The 15,303-nt window shown below is 43.5% G+C and overlaps 1 protein-coding gene across 2 annotated transcripts in view; it reads right to left on the bottom strand.

The window, feature by feature from the left end:
* The window catches only part of coro2bb (coronin, actin binding protein, 2Bb), a 49,384-nt gene extending 34,559 nt beyond the window's left edge, over nt 1-14,825 (bottom strand). For both annotated transcript variants that reach the window (XM_046356578.1, XM_046356589.1), the window contains exon 1: nt 14,625-14,825. In XM_046356578.1, the coding sequence (XP_046212534.1) occupies nt 14,625-14,639 (15 nt within the window). In that variant the 5' untranslated portion in view covers nt 14,640-14,825. The remainder of the gene's footprint in view (nt 1-14,624) is intronic.
* Between the last annotated feature and the right edge of the window lie 478 nt (nt 14,826-15,303).

The following is a 15,303-nucleotide window of genomic DNA, read 5'->3' as shown; positions in this document are numbered from 1 at the left end:
GTCACATATCAGTTCGCAAACAATGTAAAATATATATATCATTGAGTTAATAAAGCCGCATACAAATATGGTCTCTTTTTTGTTTTCTTGAGTAAAGGAGCTCCAAAATGCAGGTGTTTCAGCCTAGCTCTGTGTTTTCTGTGGTGTTGGGGCAAGCCAGGAGAAAATACGGAGTGTTGCACCGTTATTGGCTCAGTGTTCTGTCACTCTTGGGGATGCTACGTCACAGGCCAAGTCTAAGGGTATACTTAGAAAATTCGAGCCCCTTGGGTGCTGCCATAGCCTTTTCACACATACCAACACACTGGTGTGATCATTCTACAGTGGTCCCTGTAGCATACGATCAAACCGGTGTGATTAGAACGCTTTTTTTTTTAACACCCAGTTTGGAAAGACGCAACAATCAGCATTTGAGCTGGACACACCGTTTTTTCAGAAACATTTTGCACAAACACAATCCTTAAAATGTTATGTACAGAATGTGAGCAATTTATCTTGGATGCAATGTTCAGACATTCTTAGAAGTAGCTACAGCATAACACAATCATCCAAACCGGAAAAATGTAGGCTACATTTGTCCTAGTGCTAACGGAGGATAGATTGACTTTACACAAGGGGTAATGTTTTTATAACTCTCTAACACATTCTAGAAATCGAAAATCTACCGATGGAGCCATGTTTGTTGACATACAATGCATTCTGGGTTTCACGTAATTGTCTGTCGGACCAAAGATGTTATAACAAAATTAGGTGAGTAAGGGTTCACAAATTTTTTGAGAACTTCCGGAAGTGAATGGTGGGATATGAAAGATGGTAGATAAGATGAGTTTGGTCTTTCACATCCCACTATTCACTTCCGGAAGTTCTCGAAAAATGAGTGAACCCTTACTCACCTAATGTTGGTCTGACAGACGATTACGTGAAACCCAGAATGCATTGTATGTCAACAAACATGGCTCCACACATAGCTGGAATTAGCTTAGCTCATGATAATCAGTTCAACCTTCAAAAAAGTATTTTACAGACATAGTGTGTCCATTGCAATCTATGCAAGAATTGGAATGCATGATTTGTCACCAGTACTTGAAAACATGTGAATGAAACAGTAAATATATAAATAATTACCACACAAAACATTTTCTGATAGTGATTTATTGATAGAAGTGGTGCGTGCTGGCAGTCAATCATGTAACCTCTCACTCCCACTCTGAGCCATTCAGTGTTGTTGTTTAAGTATGTAGCTAGTGTGCTAAGCTGTAGCATTAGCAATGTCTTTCAAAAGGAGACAACTCACAAATGCGGAAATTCTGTAGATTTTTTGAAAGACTGACAATGCGTCTGAGGATGAAAGTCAGGAATCAGATTCTGACAGTGACAGTGAGGAGCTGCCCCCCAACCTTGTAGCCATTGAGAGCCCTGAATCTGAGGACCCCTTGTCCACTGACGAAGTCCCAGGTCCGTTTGAAGATGCTGGTGGTGATGGAGACAGGCCGACAGTGCCTGAAATATAGGAGTTCTGTAGTAGCTGGAAGGCCACCAGCCATTTAACCCCTTCTGGCCCTGCTGTTTTCTTTGATGAGTCCCAGTTTGGAGTGCAACGCCCCTTTCCATTTCCATCTGAGGCAGAGTGCTTAAAGTTGTTTCTGACAGAGGAGCTGGTGGGAGACATAGTAGAGGAGACCAATCAATATGCCATGGAGCTACAGGAGAAGAGAGAGCCAGGAGTGAGGGGGAAACTCGCTAAATGGGTTACAACCACAATTAGTGAAATGTATACCTTCCTGGTGACAGTCCTTCTCATAGGAATAGTAAAGAAGAACTCCCGAAGAGAATACTGGAGCACAGATCCTATGTTTGCGACTCCCTTCTTTGCCACCCTCTTCTCCCAAAACCACTTCCGTTTTTTTCTGCTGCAATGCCTGCATTTAGTCAACAATAGCACTGCCAACCTAAATGACCCGCTATACAAAATAAGAAATGTTCTTCCCAGCCTGACGTTTGGTCGAAATGTGTTTTCTCGCTGTGTTTTCATCCAGTAAAACTGTTAAAGAGTATACGCTAGCATACAGAATCCTCAGTCTTCAGCTCCAAAGATGTCCAGCTCTAGTTCCAGTTATGATATTGGCAAATACTGTTTGTGTGTGTGTGTGGTTTCTGAAAGTACAGAATAAAGAGGAATTTTTAGTAATTAGAATACAATATCAGGATATAGCAATAAAACAATTTTTACAAAGAAGAAACATAATAAACACGACTATAAAAATAATATACTTGCATTGACAAAATCACACATTTGCATTATACCAGTAAGACACAGTAACTGTTGAGCTCCACAAGGGGGCAGGGCAGAACAAATAGTCCAAATGAAAACAATCCATGGTCAAATATTTTTCATTTATTTAACCTTTATATAACTAGGCAAGTCATTTAAGAACAAATTCTTATTTACAATGACAGCCTACACTGGCCAAACTCGGACAACACTAGGCCAATTGTGCACCGTCCTATGGGACTCCCAATCACGGCTGGTTGTGATACAGCCTGTATTCAAACCAGGGTGTCTGTAGTGACACCTCTAGCACTGAGATGCAGAGCCTTAGACCACAGCGCCACTTGGGAGTCATAAGGCCAGGGTAGCTTCAAAAGACAACACAAGCTAATACTTCTCTGACGCAATTAGCATTATTTTACAGAGCTAATAGAAGAATGTAGCTAGCTACATAAGCACGACTGACTATAACACCATAAAGGTTATGAAATGAGTAACATTACTTCGAGTGTCCGTGGTTATATAAGGAATATACACAAATATATTGAGTTACAGTAGAAACGACATAACGTAATAAGACACTTACTTTGATAGAAACGCACACATTTCCAAAGTTATTGTTAGTAATGAAAACAACAATAACTGCGATGCGGGCACCAGATGGAAAATGTGAACACGTGTGTGCAGATGCTGTTCTGATGGGAGATGCGCAAATGTCTGCAGACTTGAACTGCACAAACAATTTGGAAGTGCTTGTGGAATTTTGTCTGGGTCAGAGATTCCAAAACTATAAATTGTCCACAAAAGTGAATTAATGAGGAGGCGTAACACACCTCAATTCAAACTGTTCTTAGAAAATAAAAACTTGTTAGAAAATCATTTGAAATTGACAAGTTGAAAACAGCCTATAAATAAAAACAGGCTGCGTGCCTTGGTTTGAGGGCAGCGCGGATTAAATGTCCTGTTGCGCAACAATCACATTTTGGAATGGTGAGAGCATTCTGACATCATGTGCATAAAAAGAATCACGCTGGGGCGAACGTTAGAGATATTTGGAACTCACGTATGAAAAGGATAGAGTTACATTAGACATGACATCATATCACATTATATCTATAGTAGCTTTGATTGGACTGATCATGTCAACATCATACTTTCACATTCTTAGCTAGCAGTCATCATCATGAATCAAGTTGACAATCTACTGGCAAATCCTTTTTAATCCTTGTCATCTGAAGAGAAATAATGAAGAGATATGATTGATAAAACGTATCGGTGCTCATCGGACATAATCATTACAAAACAAGTTGGAAATCGCAAAATCAACAATTAATGGTCTGGAAGGAATCCGTGGCTACCTGTGAGTTCAATACAACTGGGAACTCGTGAAAAAACTATTTACGACTGAGAAAACAGGTTTTGAACTTTCATCCAACTCGGAATTGTAAATCGGGAACTCGGGCCTCTATCTAGAGCTACGACCTGAAGATCACTGAGGTCATTATGATTCAACCAGTTGTTCCCAGTTGTCTTGAAAGAGCCATAAATCCATGGCTTTGATGACAAAGTTTGATGACAAAATTTGCCCATGAAGGACAGTCGCGCTATCTTCCTGTTCAAATGAGCACAGCACAACAAGGTGAGTCCAAAAATGTATTGTATGCTGCTGCATAAATTATGTAACATACTAGGGATATATGTATACTGTAGCTAATAAAGTAATACTCAGGGTATGCTGTGTAATAAGCTGTTAGTAGCCCATGTGCCTCACCCTAATAATTTGGTCTATTCTCAATCCTTAATTTCACCTACTCTTCTGATTTGGTGGTGCACATGTAGCCTATAACCTGTTTTTAATCTAATATTGTAAGAACTTTCATTGTCTGCTTATATGCCCCCTTTATTCATCCTACGGTTCTGACTTGGTGTACAGGGAGAACAGTGTAAGAATGGCCCATGTTCTGAATTATGTCACTGTACATGCTGAACAAATAGTTATATTGACTATGTCCGTCCTATTTTGCTCATTATGTCTTAAATGAAATTACGGATAGCCTCTTATCCTCTTGTCGTCCCCTTATGTCATAGTTTGTACATTTCAATTTTCAGTAGAAACCACATTTGTTCAAGCAAGCAAGCCAGCCATATCAGCTATGCTTTTTTACAAGGCAGAAAATGAGGCTGAAGGAACTGTTTCGCTGCCAGACAAGGCTCCGCTGATAACCAGGTGTAGCAGTGGTAAGGTGATGGGACTGCTGTTGGGACTGAGCTGTTGGGACAGCTTTATGTAGGCCCTAACAGTTTGTGTAATTAATGTATTGTTTAGTGTTGTGTTGTGTTGTGTTGGGTCTTTGCTGGCATCCATCCCACATTTTTTTTGTTTGCCCTACATGCTAAAATCGTCACTGGGGTCAAGACAGCTTCACGTTGGGCGTTCATACAACAATGTTATATTTTTTAAACTAGGCGTACATATACAGAAGTTGTATGGTTAATGGTGTCAAACTGTAATGCTGAAGCACCATGACGTTTCTGCCGAGTGAAGCTGTCAAAAATCCAACTTGCAGGGCAATACTGTCTCCTGTGACACTGCTCTCCAGCCGAAGTGCTGAAAGGCACAGAAAGTGAATTCACGTCAGCAGCAGTAAAAAAAATAAAAAATAAAAAATTATTTCACCTTTATTTAACCAGGTAGGCTAGTTGAGAACAAGTTCTCATTTGCAACTGCGACCTGGCCAAGATAAAGCATAGCAGTGTGAACAGACAACACAGAGTTACACATGGAGTAAACAATTAACAAGTCAATAATACAGTAGAAAAAATGAGAGTCTATATACATTGTGTGCAAAAGGCATGAGGAGGTAGGCGAATAATTACAATTTTGCAGATTAACACTGGAGTGATAAATGATCAGATGGTCATGTACAGGTAGAGATATTGATGTGCAAAAGAGCATAAAATAAAATAAATAAAAACAGTATGGGGATGAGGTAGGTATAAATGGGTGGGCTATTTACCGATAGACTATGTACAGCGGCAGCGATCGGTTAGCTGCTCAGATAGCAGATGTTTGAAGTTGGTGAGGGAGATAAAAGTCTCCAACATCAGCGATTTTTGCAATTCGTTCCAGTCACAGGCAGCAGAGAACTGGAACGAAAGGCGGCCAAATGAGGTGTTGGCTTTAGGGATGATCAGTGAGATACACCTGCTGGAGCGCGTGTTACCTGTGGGTGTTGCCATCGTGACCAGTGAACTGAGATAAGGCGGAGCTTTACCTAGCATGGACTTGTAGATGACCTGGAGCCAGTGGGTCTGGCGACGAATATGTAACGAGGGCCAGCCGACTAGAGCATACAGGTCGCAGTGGTGGGTGGTATAAGGTGCTTTAGTGACAAAACGGATGGCACAGTTTGCTGAGTAGAGTGTTGGAAGCAATTTTGTAGATGACATCACCGAAGTCGAGGATCGGTAGGATAGTCAGTTTTACTAGGGTAAGTTTGGCGGCGTGAGTGAAGGAGGCTTTGTTGCGGAATAGAAAGCCGACTCTAGATTTGATTTTCGATTGGAGATGTTTGATATGAGTCTGGAAGGAGAGTTTACAGTCTAGCCAGACACCTAGGTACTTATAGATGTCCACATATTCAAGTTCGGAACCATCCAGGGTGGTGATGCTAGTCAGGCGTGCGGGTGCAGGCAGCGAACGGTTGAAAAGCATGCATTTGGTTTTACTAGCGTTTAAGAGCAGTTGGAGGCCACGGAAGGAGTGTTGTATGCCATTGAAGCTCGTTTGGAGGTTCTGCTACTGTACAGTGCAGAGGCAGCACCGATAAGGAGCTTATATATTTATAGCCAAGAGATTATCTGATCATTATGAGATTGTCCATTCTTATTTATGCACAGGAACACATCATGTTTCACTCACAGACTTAGGCTGTAAAAAAGGTGTTGGAAACAAATGGTTGTAAGTTCGTGGCGAGGGAGCAGAGAAAGAGATGCATTGTCTTTGTAGAGCCATGACTGATTACTATGTGATGGAGACAATCTGACTGATTGGTGCACCACATGTAGGCACACTGGACACAGTGACAGGATGCAAGGCTGGCCCTAGCCTTTTGGGGCCCTAAGCGAGATTTGGTTGAGAGATTTGCCCCCCCCCCTTGACGGCGGAGAGAGAGAAAAAAAGATTGAAAGTTGATTTCCTGCAATCCTACAGATTTTGCTATGGTGTGGAGAGAGACATTTGCAGTTTTAAAGCTAATTTGCTGTAATTATACACATTTTGACATGACTTATGCCATGTTAATAGGATATTTGAGTGAGAGTGACTAACACAACGAATGGAGGCCCCTGGAGGTCAGCCCCCTGTGCATGTTCCCACCGTGCCTAGTCGATAATTTGGCCATGATTACTACAAGGTTTAGATAGCTGGCTAGACTAATTTACCAATATTTTTTTTTTAGCTGACAAAGGCTAATTGAGTGACTGTCAATGACTGACATAACAAGAGAAAAACTGATGATGAATAACCACATTTTTTTTTTATTGTACTTTGTGTATTCTACTGTACTAACTCTCAACAGTAAGTTGAGAAATAAATTGGTCGGGGAGACCTAAGCAGGATGCTATCTGAATGCCAGGCAGATTAATAATGTTTGTAGATATATCTTTTGGCTAACACTGCTTTTCAGTGGAGGGAAAAAAATATAGTTGGTCTATGCGATGAAACACCCGTGTGTTTGAACATCAGCTAAAACAGATATGCCAGCATTAGCTCTGTGGTAATCAAGGACGGATAAAACAGTATGTTGTATATTTCAGCACACTCAGTGCCTGTTGCATACCAAGTCTATCAACTACTTAAGCCACAGCATGTTTTGGATATTGTATTTAAACTATAATATAGAATATTAGACTAATAGACAGCACTACATATACCCCTTACTAGATTAAGATAGCAATCGGCTTTTGTCACAGGCAGGCGAAGATCTGAACCCTGGTCCACAGGAGAAGCCAACGTTTTACCATTAGGAGAAGAGGAAATTCACACTTAAGCTGAGGGTAACACTAATTTTGAAGTTGCAGTCGTGCCACACGTTCCCAGTGAGACCATAAGCCTGACTCACGTGGGAGACCAGGGTTCAGATCTTGCCTGTGACAAAGGCAGATTGCTATCTTGAGCTAGTAAGGGATATATATACTGTATATGTAGTGTTGTCTCATGGCGCCGATAGAGAGGGCAGCTGTGCTTCTAGCCCCTAGGCAACTTTGCAGTATTTTGTTTTTTTGCGTTATTTCTTACATTATTAGGCCAAACATTCTTTTGTGTTATTACATACAGCCGGAAATAACTTTTGGATATCAGAGCGGAAGTTACTTACCAGCATTACCAGCATTACGACCAGGAATGCGACATTCCAGAATCCTTTATCCGTACCCACCAGGGCAATTGAACTGATTCTAGAGGCGGATACAATAAATCGGTGGTGAAGAAGAGGTACTCGGAGTGGACTTCTATTCCGATTCAGGAGGCACGCACAAAACCCACAGCTTCCAAGTATATTACTCGCTAATGTTCCGTCTCTGGATAATAAAGTTTACTTTATTATCAAATATTGTGAGGATTTCTTTCCAGAGAAACATCAGGGATTTTAACATACTCCGTTTCACAGAAACATAGATCTCTCTGGATATACTGTCTGAGTCTGTACAGCCAGTTGGGTAATTGCACAGACAGTAATAAATATCTCTCTGGGAAAAAGAGGGGTGGGGGTGTATGTTTCATGAATAACTACTCATGATGTAATTGTGATAACATACAGGAACTCAATTCCTTTTGGTCACACAACCTAGAATACCTCACAATCAAATGCCGGCCATGTTACCTCCCGAGAGCATTCCCTTCGGTTATAGTCACAGCTGTGTATATTCCCTCTCAAGAAAACTTCACTGGACTTTATGCGAACTGGAAAACATATATCCCGAGCCCGCATTTGTTGTAGCTGGGGATTTTAACAAAGCAAATTTGAGAAAAATACTACCGAAGTTCTATCAACACATTGACTGTAGTACTGTAGTACTTGTGCTGCTAAAACGCTTGACCACTGCTACTCCAACTTCCGGGAAGCCTACAATGCCCTCCAGTGTCCTCAAAGCAAATCGATCTTGCCCCTTCTTTCCTATAGGCAGAAACTCAAACAGGAACTACCTGTGCTAACCAATTGGAATCCACCAGCTGGCTAGAGTGTTTACGGACATATTCAATCTCTCCCGATTCCAGTCTGCTGTCCCCACATGTTTCAAGATGGCCACCATTGCTCCTGTACCCATGAAAGCAAAGGTACTGAAATAAATGACTATCGCACCGTAGCACTCACTTTTGTCATCATGAAGTACTTTAAGAGACTAGTCAAGGATCATATCACCTCTACCTTACTTGACACTCTAGACCCACTTCAATTTGCTTTCCGCCCCAACTGATCCACAGACGATGCAAACGCCATCACACTGCACACTGCCCTATCCCATCTGGACAAGGGGAATACCTACAGTATGTAAGAATGCGGTTCATTGACTATAGCTCAACATTCAACACCATAGTACCCTCTAAGCTCATCATTAAGCTTGAGGCCCTGGGTCTGAACCCCGTCCTGTGCAACTGGGTCGATCCTGGACTTCCTGACGGGCCGCCCCCCGGCGGGTGGTGAAGGTAGGAAACAACACCTCCACTTCACTAATCCTCAACACTGGGGCCCCACAAGGGTGCGTGCTCAGCCCCCTCCTGTACTCACTGTTCACATATGACTGCATAACCTTGCACACCTCTAACTCAATCATTAAGTTTGCAGACGACACAACAGCAGTAGGCTTGATTACCAACAATGACGAGACAGCATACAGGGAGGAGGTGAGGGCTCTGGGAGCGTGGTGCCAGGAAAATAACCTCTCACTTAACATCAACAAAACAAAGGAACTGATCGTGGATTTCAGGAAACAGCAGAGGGAGCACCCCCTATCCACATCGACGAGACCACAGTGGAGAAGGTGGAAAGCTTCAAGTTCCTCGGAGTACAAATGACTGACAAACTGAAATAGTCCACCCACAGTGACACCGTGGTGAAGAAGGCGCAACAGCGCCTCTTCAATCTCAGGAGGCTGAAGAAACTTGGCTTGGCACCTAAAACCCTCACAAACTTTTACAGATGTACAATTGAGAGCATCCTGTCAGGCTGTATCACCGCCTGGTATGGCAACTGCACCACCCACAGCCGCTGGGCAGTCTGCCCAACGCATCACCGGGGGTAAACTGCCCCCCAGGACATCTACAGCACCAGATGCCACAGGAAAGCCAGGACAACAACCACCCGAGCCACTGCTTGTTCACCCCGCTATCATCCAGAAGGTGAAGTCAGTACAGGTGCATTAAAGCTGGGACTGAGAGAATGAAAAACAGATTCTATCTCAAGGCCATCAGGCTGTTAAATAGCCATCACTAGCACATTAAAGACTGCTTCCTATACTCGGCCTTGTCCGGGGCTATACTCAGCCTTGTCTCAGGGTAGTAGTTTGGTGGTTGAAGAAATCCCTCTAGTCGTGTGGAGGCTGTGCTTTGGCAAAGTGCGTGGGGTTATATTCTGCCTGTTTGGCCCTGTCCTGGGGTATCGTCGGACAGGGCAATAGTGTCTGCTGACCGTTTCTGTCTCAGCCTCCAGTATTTATGCTGCAATAGTTTGTCAGTGGGCTAGAGTCAGTCTGTTATCTGGAGTATTTCTCCTGTCTCATCCGGTGTCCAGTGTGAATTTAAGTTTCTCTCTCTCTCTCTCTCTCTCTCTCTCTCTCTCTCTCTCTCTCTCTCTCTCTCTCTCTCTCTCTCTCTCTCTCTCTCTCTCTCTCTCTCTCTCTCTCTCTCTCTCTCTCTGAGGACCTGAGCCCTAGGACCATGCCTCAGGACTACCTGGCCTGATGACTCCTTGCTGTCCCCAGTCCACCTGGTCATGCTGCTGCTCCAGTTTCAACTGTTCTGCCTGCGGCTATGGAAACCTGACCTGTTCACTGGACATGCTACCTTGTCCCGGACCTGGTGTTTTGAACTCTCTCTCTAACCGCACCTGCTGTCTCTAACTCTGAGTGATCGGCTATGAAAATCCAACTGACATTTATTCCTGAGGTGCTGTCCTGTTGCACACTCTACAACCACTATGATTATTATTATCTGACCCTGCTGGTCATGTATGAATGTTTGAACATCTTGGCCATGTTCTGTTATAATCTCCACCCATCACAGCCAGAAGAGGACTGGCCACCCCTCAGAGCCTGGTTCCTCTCTAGGTTTCTTCTTAGGTTCATCTCAAATGTATATACTGTATTATATTCTATTCTATTCTAATGTATCTTAGTCTATGGCACTCTGTCATTGCTTGTTCATATATTTACATATTCTTTCATTCAATTCCTTTACTTAGATTTGTGTGTATTGTGCGTATTGTTGTGAAATTGTTAGATATTATTTGTTAAATATCACTGCACTGTTGGAGCTAGAAACACAAGCCTTTCTCTACACCCGCAATAACATCTGCTAAACACGTGTATGTGACCAAAAACAGTTTATTTGATTTATATTCACCCCCTTTGACCTCCTCCCCCATGAGAGACCACTCCGCGTTGGACGTCATTGTCACATGCGGGATCTGAACCCTGTTTTCCCATGGGAGAAACCAACTTCTTAGCATTGAACAAAGAGGGAAATCAGTGTTGCCATTACACCTTTAACCAGATTAGTACGGTATGTCAATACAGTACAAACAGGTCTATTGTGGTAGTTGACGCATGGACTCATCAACCTTATGAGCCCTTGATCATCAAAAACAGGTATTTCCTTTGAGTCATGTAGGAGGAAGAAAGTCTCTTTCCTTCCATAACCCCAGAACAACGACAGACCTCTCACTGCCCACGCTCCATTTCCATCCGACCTTATCTCCCTCTTGGTTCCTTTATTAATGGATGACTTCCTGCTCTTCCTCTACCTGTGGAACCCTTTGACATTTCAATCGGCATGCATCTGAGGTAAAGTGAGATGGCACATGTTCCCAGTGATCCAGACCTTCACCCAATTGTAAAGGTCTGGCTGTTTTTTTTTGGTCATTGGTTTGACTGGATTTGTTTTGACAGCTCTGAGATAGTTTGAGCAGATCTGAACCGCAGACCAGGGTTTTATTTATTAGGCACCAAATGGAAGGAAATGGCCTGAAACAGGAAGGGACTACCTGGACCTGTCCAATAAGAAACACACATCTTAAAACGTTTTCCATTGCGTACAAACCAGGGTATTCTCCAGCGCAGATAGAGGGGTAAGAAACTATCCTTATAGGGACCATCTGACCTCCTCAGACTCAAATCCCCGTATCACTTGTCTAGCTCCAGAAATCTTTTCGTTTCACATATAATACAAGACCTACAGTACTGTAGGTGAGTCATGCTTGTGTATGGGCCTCATCATAAACGTATTATCATGATTGTATGTGTTTGGGAGGAGGTGACAGTAATCATTAAGCATCATTAGAACTAATTAATAGCTGTACTCGATGGCAGGGAATGGGAATGTATCATGTCTTCGTCTATGCATTCGTGGTTTGAAATGGTCACACGCACACACACACACACACACACACACACTTGAAAATGTTTCCATTTTTAGTAGGCTAAATTACACATGATTCCAGAGGGATCTGTTTTAGCAATTTGTAATCTATGGCATTTCAGATTGAAATCAGACCTGCAGTTCAAATATAACAGACCATTTAGTCAGTCAGTCAGTGCAGCAACGACTTGAGGTTAACTCTACTGTTTAGCTCCTGAATGTCATGGCTGAGTTTTTTTACATTGAGATAGGTTACGTAACTTTCCTGGTTGATGTCATGCCATTGTTCTGGATATTTTCAGGGGGACAATAGGCTTCTTTTCCAGCCGCGTTTCCTCCTCTTCCTCCACCAGCTGCCCTATACAATACTTCACCCTCCTTCTCACTGCTAAAGGCCTTTGTAGACTCTACGTCGGATTCAGTCCTTTGCGATTATCACGTCGCACTGTGCGATGTTACCAAATTAAAAACTGTAATATCAACCTCGCCTGATTATACGATTTGCCTCAGTTCTGTCAACACATTATGCGATTGGCTTGCGAGGCCACGTTATCCAATACAGGCTACGTCAACTGCAGCGGTGCGTTTGATCTGTGCACGTGCCAGCACCAGCAGCGCAAGCCTCTCTCAATGCTTATGCGCGAGTGAAAGTATCCACCTTAGAAATAGTTTTCACATACAAACTTTTTATGTCTAAACTTCCCAAAATAACATGGTCACTGTTGTAGAACGTTTGTTTTGTCTGGCGATTGTGAAGTTGTGTAAACAAGATTATTAGGGAGATTGTTCAAATCAAACTATTATGTTCATCGGACTATTCACCATAACCATATTATTGTGTGCATACTCAGTGCTGGCCATGTTCCTATTGATCAGTCGCCGGGATTGGTTTGCAACACCAGCCACACTTCACGATAAAGGAAAAAAAAAGGAACTTTGTCGGAGCCTACGACCACACCTAGTGGTACTTAATCGGCAGATCTAAACCCTGTCACACTGAACGAGCCAAGACGTCCAACAATCGTTCACAACCTAAGAATTTGCCCATGACATGGCCATTTATTTGGGAAGTCAAAATTGTGGCATAAAATCAAACAATCTGCAAAGGCCTTAAGAGGCTCAGACACAATCATCCACCTAAACTCCACAGCCTAATGGATATGACTGGGCAAAGGTAAGGATACAATCTGAGTTGGGTCTTTCTACTGCATTTGTATTACACTATCAGCATTTTAGGCATATGGTTAGCTCATATACAGTATTCCAATTTCCTCAAGAGATTCGGGTTAATAATGTATCATTAGGTTAACATGGCTGTGATTTGATTCAACATGAGTGCTTTACTCATTATTTTTGTCATGGTCTTTTTTAGATTGTTGAGATTTTGACTGGGAGCTCTCTTTGTATCATTATCAGCCTGTGTCCCTTTCCTGTGATACCGTATCCCTGACATACATCCAGCCCCAAGGTCTGCTAGAACGCTACAGCAAGGTCACAGTGTGCTGAGTGAGGATGGTCTGTTCTCCACTGTGTTTATCACAGCAACCCAGTCAGCATCTCTCTCTCTCCCTCTCTCTCTCTCTCTCTCTCTCTCTCTCTCTCTCTCTCTCTCTCTCTCTCTCTCTCTCTCTCTCTCTCTCTCTCTCTCTCTCTCTCTCTCTCTCTCTCTCTCCAGAGGCCAGGCCTCCCATTTCACGGAGACAGATCTCTCTGTGTGTCTGAGTGATGTGGGTGAGGCCAGGGCACTGGTTAGCATTACAGACGGCTGTACGTCTAACACCTGTTCTCAGCCTCCTACTCCACACCACGCCACACTGCTTCCCCATCTCTAATTTCCTCCCCCCCCTCCCCTCTTTCCTCTCTCTGTGTCTATTTCTGTCTCTCATTATGTATGCATGCACCCCTCCCTATTCTACTCCTTTTTTTGTGTGGGATGCTGCTGCTCGTAGGGGCTTAGTGTAACTCTAGCAGTAGTGGATTATTTTCTACATATGGGCTCAACAGCTCTAGTGCTGCCTATGGTATGCATGTGTGTAATGGAATATGATTGTCATATGTATTTGTCATAGAACACAGCAGATGGGAATAATGCTAATTTCCCAGTGGAAAGCATCTGTCCTGCTGTTATTTCATTAAGGGGATTGAGCCTGCTGCTGGCTGCAAGCTCAAACTGGCAGTGTACTGTTCATGATTTGAACACAAACAAAACACATGCGCTTCCCTCAGCTCGGCAACTCTACTGCTGAACTAAATCATGCCAAATCGACTGCAAAAGGCTGGGCTAATATGACAATCATGATACGAAAAAAAGCAATTCGCAAATTCATTGCATACTCCAAAATGAATACACCTTTCTGAAACGTACAAAAAGGGATACTTCACCTAAAAGCCCCCCGCCTCTTGTAACCACAATGGCAGCAGGTCAGCCTGGCATCAATGACAGCCCTGCAACTTTATCTGGTTTCCACCTGTCAAAGCTGAACCACAGAGACGGACACAGCCAACCATGTTTCCCCACCCAGCAACTTCCAAAGCAGCATCTGGCTTCACAATCTAGGAGCGGTTCCCTCCCTAACTCCTACCAAAACAGCATCTTGGCTGAAGCAGTGACGGAAGAGCATCACATCCCTAACCACCCATTTTGAACTTTATCACCACCACCTCCCCAAAGCAGCATCCTCCTGACCCAGCCAGCATCTCTCTCCTCAGTCTGCTGCTTACCTTTGTGAGAGCCATGCAGTGGAGGCGTGTGGGTGTTCCACCAACGTGCTCTTATCGCACAGGAACTCCTTTTAATCTGAGAGACACAACGAGAGAGAGAAAAAGAGAGAGAGAGAGAGAGAGGAGAGGAAGAGGGAGTGAAGCTGCACTCTCACTCACTATGTGGAAGGAGCCAATAGCTGCTGCTGTTGTGATGATGCTGCTGTCGGTCTGAGAGTGCTGCAGTGAGGAAGGAGGCGCACGTGGTCACTACAACAGGAAGAGCTCCTCCTCCTCTCCTCCCTTCCCTCATCCCTCCATTGTAATCTCCTCTCTCTCTCACAGCCTCACTGAAGCTCAGTGATTTACTGGCTTAGGGAAAGAAGCAACACCAGAGAGATGGAGGAGAGGGCAGGGGAGAGGAGAGGATTGGAGAAGAGAGGAAAGGAGAGAAGGAGGATGGATGTCAACGTGGGAGAGGATGAGAGACAGGGAACTGGAGAGTAGGAGAGGATTGGAGAGTAGAGAAGAGAATGTTGTTCAGTGAAATGGTAACTATTTGTGAGCAACTTGCAAGTGAAGTTCAGGTTCGGTGGTGGTGGGCTCCCGTTCAGGTTTCCACTGGCATGAAGCACATGAATTCCCCCAGTGCTCGTGTTCCTGAAACAAGAGGTGGTTGGCTACTGGCAACAGACAAACA

The sequence above is a fragment of the Oncorhynchus gorbuscha genome, linkage group LG01 (assembly GCF_021184085.1).
Source record: "Oncorhynchus gorbuscha isolate QuinsamMale2020 ecotype Even-year linkage group LG01, OgorEven_v1.0, whole genome shotgun sequence".
Lineage (NCBI taxonomy): Eukaryota > Metazoa > Chordata > Actinopteri > Salmoniformes > Salmonidae > Oncorhynchus > Oncorhynchus gorbuscha.
The sequence above is the reverse complement of the archived record's forward strand: the minus strand, read 5'-3'. Positions and strand labels throughout refer to the sequence as shown.